The sequence below is a fragment of the Nicotiana tomentosiformis genome, chromosome 3 (genome assembly GCF_000390325.3).
Source record: "Nicotiana tomentosiformis chromosome 3, ASM39032v3, whole genome shotgun sequence".
Taxonomy (NCBI): domain Eukaryota; kingdom Viridiplantae; phylum Streptophyta; class Magnoliopsida; order Solanales; family Solanaceae; genus Nicotiana; species Nicotiana tomentosiformis.
The window spans coordinates 27843524-27849696 of record NC_090814.1 but is presented as its reverse complement, the minus strand read 5'-3'; the positions used below and the strand labels follow the sequence as shown (position 1 = coordinate 27849696).

Sequence of the window (6173 nt, the reverse complement as noted above, 5' to 3'; positions counted from 1 at the left end):
AACTAACCGGCTAGGCTGTATTTTTTGAAGACATCAACAAAAATCACATTTTCAATTACACTTTCCAGCACAATCACCATCATGTGTGCGACATGGCGTCCGATCACGACCCGATGGGCTAGGTCGTCTCATATGAGACATTATCCTTTTCTATCATCAATCTCATCCCAAATAAGGAGAACAATTTTATCACATTAATCTCATCTCAAATAAGGGGAATAATTTTATCACAACAATCTCATCCCAAATAAGGGGAATAATTGTATCACATCAGTCTCATCCCAAATAAGGGAAATAATTACAATCCACTCCTACACCGACCCGTGTAGTTTCGGGGTTAGGTTATTTCAGTCTACCCTTCCTCGGTGACTATCGTACTCCCAAAAATATTTTAATTTGTTTACAAAGGATACAACAATACAAATGCATTTATCTTATAACCTTTCATACCGTATATAGCCTCATTGGCACTTTAAACAACTTTCAACATCATTATTTTATTGGCTCTCTTGGTCATACATATGATTTTTTATTCATGGCACAATGGTCGTATTTCATATTCCACACTTTCATTTCTTCCCTTTCATATATCATCATCATAATTATCAACAAATAGAATATTATAGAAATCACAACTCTAAGTTCATTAGTAATGGAGGCTTTAAAACTAATGGATTTCTTTCCAAGAAATGGAGTAAAATGATTGGCAATCGAAGCACAAGTTAAAATCATACACAAGTAACACATCATTCATTCTTGAAATAGTTTTCCCTAAAAAGGACAATACATAATTTTCACTCATGAATATGAAAGAACGCAAAACACATTGAAAATACTCACAAAGCATAACATTAGCTAAAACAGCCACATAAGGGCATCACTTGAGTTCATAAACTTTTAGGCAATTCTATTATCGAAGTCAATTTTGGAATAGTTGAATAAAAGCTCATTTCATAATCTTTCTCACATCATTTCATTTCATTGGCACCATTGGCCACAAGTATAACTTTCACTCCTGGCACGCAGGCCACACTTTATATCCCCAATTCACTAATTTCACTTTCAACCATCTTTATAGGTTATCAACAATAAGACATTTTCAATCACGACTTTAAGCACACATATGAGCAATTAAGAGTCTTAAGCGTATTGAGTTTTCTCACACAATTTGGCATCATAACCTTTATTTGAAACACAACTCAAAGACATAGTATTTTAATACGCATATCATTCTTGAACACATTCACAAAAGATAACATAATGTGATAGAAACATTTGGAATACGCTTTGAATACATAATTCTCGACACTTTGCTTATTCGGGACAACCCAATTTATTGGGAATAACTTGGAATATAGAATAAGGAACTTGAGACAACCTTACTTGAAACTTATGAGAACATCATTGAATTCAATTCTAAGAGAGTAGTTTAGCCAACATACCTCGCTTTGAGCTTTCCTTAAATTACTACAACGTTCCGTAAATTCTAGGAATCCCAATATATTTTGAGACATAACAAAATTGAACACAAATTAGGAAGGTATTCATGGTTTTAGCTCATTTGAGCATTTTATCAAACACTAGGCGCAATTTTGGCTACAAGGTTCTTCTACAAAATTTCTTTCATTCTACAACCCAATCTTTACTTATTTGAGCTCAACAATCTTCCCACAAACTCGGAATTGAAGACTAGGATTTGAATCTACAACAATATTTACTTATACACATACTACTATTACACCCAAGAATCATACTCTCAATCACCAATCTTTTACCCCAAACTCGGAATTGAAGGCTAGGGGTTTGAAATTTACCTCTTAGATGAAGATCTTGTGAGATTTCCTTGTTGGATTTCAAAGCTTGGGAAAGATCTTGATGAACAAAACACTTCATCTACTTCCTGTCTCTAGAACACTCTCACTTCTCCCTAAAAAACCTCAGATAATTGCCCCAAAATAAGCCCCAAAGCCTATTTATCAAAATGGGGCCGGGTTATAAAAATAAAAAAAATTAACCCTCTGAAATCAGGTTTGCAGTCGCATAATGGACTGCAGAATGGGTATGCGGGTCGCACAATTGACCGCGAAACTGGTGCCCAAAATTGGGCTGCACTGGTCCATTCTGCTACCAGATTTGTGGTCGCATAACCACTTTTGCTATCGCATAATCACTTTTGCGATCATAGAATTGGCCGCAGAATCACCTTCTGCCAGCCTTTGGTAATTTGGTCATAACTTCTTGTAGTACTGTCCAAATGACGAACGGTTTGAAGCGTTAGAAACTAGACTCGAAGATCTTTAATTTGATATCATCCATCACACTTAAATATATGTAGATATGCTCGTCCAAAGTTTGGTCTTGTGCATACCCATTCGAAACTTTAGTCTATCATGAAATTTCCAACTTGACTTGGACTTAGGGCTCTCCTTAGACCCCACATCGCTTATAATATGTCTCGTATACTTATTATCATATCTAATTGATATCCATTATATTAATAGTCCTTTTTTGCATACAAAATAATATAATGAGCGCACATCAACTTTCTTACTAGCGCTCAAGTACTTCGAAATTTTCCGGGGTGTTACATTTCTTTTACACTTTTATTATTTATGTTGTGCATAGGGAAAAATGTACAATTTTAAGTGTGAGGTGAGGAGATTGTTTGGGTGACTTTATATGCTATTTTAGTTGTGTTAGTTTAATTGATAATATTTTTTTAGAAAAATTGGACGTTTCCCAACATTAGATCTCCTAGACAGTTTTCTTAAGGGATTTAAGTCTAAACAAAAAATATAAAAAAATTAGAAAATAAATACAAAAACATGTCTTTTATTTTTCTTAGGTAGTAATAATCCCCCGTGATTTTTCTTAGTGCTCGATTCTTTTCCATAGGTTGTACCTTGAACCGGGTAGTAGTTTAATTTTTTTTTTTACTTTTAGAGTAGTATGTAGGAAATAAAGGAGAAGAACTGATGTGATTTGCATCCTTTAACTTGTTTGATGGTTGCATACTTAGGTTCTGGCATGCGTTTCACCTTCCCTTAGTTTTAAATATATGATGATGCCTTGGTAAAAATAAATAGCATGTGGTATAACTCCTATGTCTCGGTTGCTTAACTTGTGTTCACTTTGTGCTTTGTGCTTAATATATCTCTTGGCTTTGTGAATACTTGTTTGAGTGAGAGTCCGAATGAAACTATACTTAGTGAGTCATGTGTCATGTGTGAAGTGAGTTCTTTGTATAGTCCATGTTATTGCATTTGAGTCTAACTTGACCGGAATATGAATTAAAGCAAAATCCTAGGTGTTGCTCGGTTTGAAAAGTGATGTTAGGCTTTCCTTGATATTTTTGAGTTTTATTGCTTATCACAAATAAAATCTCCCCTAGTTACCCTTTTGAGCCTATAAGCCTTTCTTTTGGCACCCTCATTACAAGCCTATCCCTTTTATTCTTAATTGAATCATCTTGATCCTTAGACCTCTTAAAGCACTTGAATTGCAAAGAGAGCGCTAGTAAGAATTAATGAGGAAACTTGGGGTAGCTTTTGAGTGGAACCAATAGAAGGAAGAAATGTGCATTTGTGCTTTAAATAAAATCCACTAGCAGCAAGATAAAAATACAAACAAAAAAAGGAAGAAAAAAAGAAAGAAAAAAGAAGAGAAGAATAATTGAATAAATAAAGGTTTCTTATTTTTGCTAGTGGATGTGATCTGAAGCAGTGCGTAAAGAAAAAGAAAAAATATTCGGGGATGAGCTATCTTGTGATAATTGAGGTGGATTGAAGGAATTTTGTGCTTAAAGTTGAATACGTGATGTGTTAAAGTGCTTAGGAGGGTTATCCACTATATCCTAAATATATTCTACCCATCCCATAGCCCACATTACAACCGTAATAAAGTCCTAGTTGATTTCGGACCAAGCGAGCCTACATTAGTAGAGGTTTACATAAGGGGAAAGCCTATGGTACCTTTTGCGTGCATGTGAAGAGTGAGTGATTTTTCTTCATATGTGTGAGTCCTTAAAATATATTTGATCATATGATTTGGATGTGTGGATTGCTTACTCTTTGTTTTATTGTAAGGGCACATGGTTTCACAAAGGATATATAACATTATTAGACATCTATGTTAGATTAAGTATTCAAGCCTTGGGTGTATTATGACATTGAGTTAATTTTCGAGACTAGGATTGTTATAATCATGTTGCTCCTGGGTTGGATATTTTGAAATTGGGCATGAATATGGGAAGTGTTGACAGCATATGCTAGAGCGTATTTGTTACTATTAACCATAGTCATATGTTTAGTATGTGTGAATATGTGGCTTGTTGGGTCCTTGAAGAGGAAGTGTTTGGTTGGTTGACTCGAGGGAGAGCAACATTTAAGTGTGGGGTGTTGATGTCGTGCTATAATTCCATATATTTTGGTGTTATTTACCCTACTTGCTTGTTGTTTGGATGCTAATTTGTGCGATGATTGCACTTAATAGAGCGTATTTCACGTGTAGGAATGCTTGGACATGAATTGGAGAAAAGTTGCACGGAATGGTACCCCAGAGCTAAACAAATGGAGCAATAAAAGAAGAAGTGCAAGGAAACGAAACAACAGTACCATAGACAGTGCAAGGCATTGTTCAGGGCACTGTCATTGGCGCCCCAGACTGTGCTAAGGTCTTGATTTTCTTACGCCATCACCTTGATGAAGGGTTGAAAATAGAATATCTCATAGTCAAATATCCACATGTTTTGTGGAATGGCTTAAAGGAAAGATATGACAATTTAAAGTTGGCCACGCTTCCACAAGAACAATATGATTGGGCTCATTTGAGGCTCCAAGACTTTAAGTCTATTTCTGAATACAATTCGGCGATGTTCAGAATTACTTCTAAATTGAAACTCTTTGGAGATAGTATCACTAACTATGATATTCTTGAAAAAACGTTCACAACGTTTCATGCCTCCAATATGGTCCTGCAACAGCAGTACCGAGAGAAAGGTTTGAAGAAGTATTCTGAGTTGATATCTCTTCCCCTTGTGGCAGAACGAAACAATGACTTGCTCATGAGAAATCATGATAATCGACCCACTGGGTCTACACCATTGCCTAAAGTGGATGAGGTGTATTCCCATTATGCTAAGCGTGGAAAAAATCGTGGCCCTATTTGTGGCCGTGGCCGTGGCCGCGGCCGAGGACAAGGAAGAAATTTTCCTTGTGTTAATCATCCCCCAAAGAAAAATAACCATCAAAAGTGGAAAGGGAAAGATGAAAAACTAAATGCAAAGGGTTCAGAAACTGAATGTTATCGTTGCGCTGGAAAATGGCATTGGATAAATATTTGTCGTACACCAAGACATTTGGTTGAGCTTTATCAAGCATCTCTAAAGAATAAAGGCTATGAAGCTAATTTTATCTATGACAATGAATTTGACATCACCCACTTGGATGTGGCAGACTTTTTTGAGCACGCTTATGAAAAAATAGACCACTTGATCGGTGATGAATCCGTGGTTAAAGATGATTGAGTAGTTTGACATTTATTTTTGCCTGTTCGTAGTAGGTAGTGAATAAAGATCATATAATCATAGTCTTTACATGAATACTAATTTTTCAATTAGTTTAGCGATAGTCGTTTATTTAATAAAGCTTTCGTTCCATCTGACTTTGTTTTGATTAATCATTATTTGTTATTGATTTGGTTTACTTAACTTTTCTGTTGACTAACAAAACAACAAATTGATAATTGGTTACGTACTAAACAGACCAAAGAGGCTAGTAAAACGAAGAACATCAATACCAAATAAATGAACTTAATGTTCTTTATTCTTGGATAATTAATGAGTCAAATAATAGTTAATAAAACTTGGAGTTCTTCGTCAATTTTGATTTGAGAAGTACACTGAACCCATGTCTACCAAAATGAGTTTAGGCTTGCATGTTTTACATTCAAAATTATTGGTGGAAAGTTTTAAGAATCGGAGCAGAATGATGAGAGAGAAATTAACTTCTTGTTATGTTAACAGTCAACTCATTCACTATTACAGTTTTTAAATCATATAACAACAATGGCATTATTTTTAACTATGGAATTATTTGTATCATAATCAGAGTTTGCTAAAAATTGCATTAAAAGTCATTATTGAACCATTGATTTAACTTTATTTATTTTTCTTT

General features: G+C 34.9%; 1 protein-coding gene across 1 annotated transcript; it reads left to right on the top strand.

Moving 5' to 3' along the window:
- Positions 1-4966: 4966 nt before the first annotated feature.
- Positions 4967-5524, top strand: LOC104118643 (uncharacterized). Its single transcript, XM_009629937.1, has one exon. The coding sequence runs from the start codon at positions 4967-4969 to the stop codon at positions 5522-5524; it is 558 nt and encodes a 185-aa protein (XP_009628232.1).
- The last annotated feature ends 649 nt before the right edge of the window (positions 5525-6173 follow it).

What these genes read in the sequence shown, in the direction of transcription:
- LOC104118643 (XM_009629937.1), top strand. Translation starts at nt 4,967, where the DNA reads ATGGTCCTGCAACAGCAGTACCGAGAGAAAGGTTTGAAGAAGTATTCT.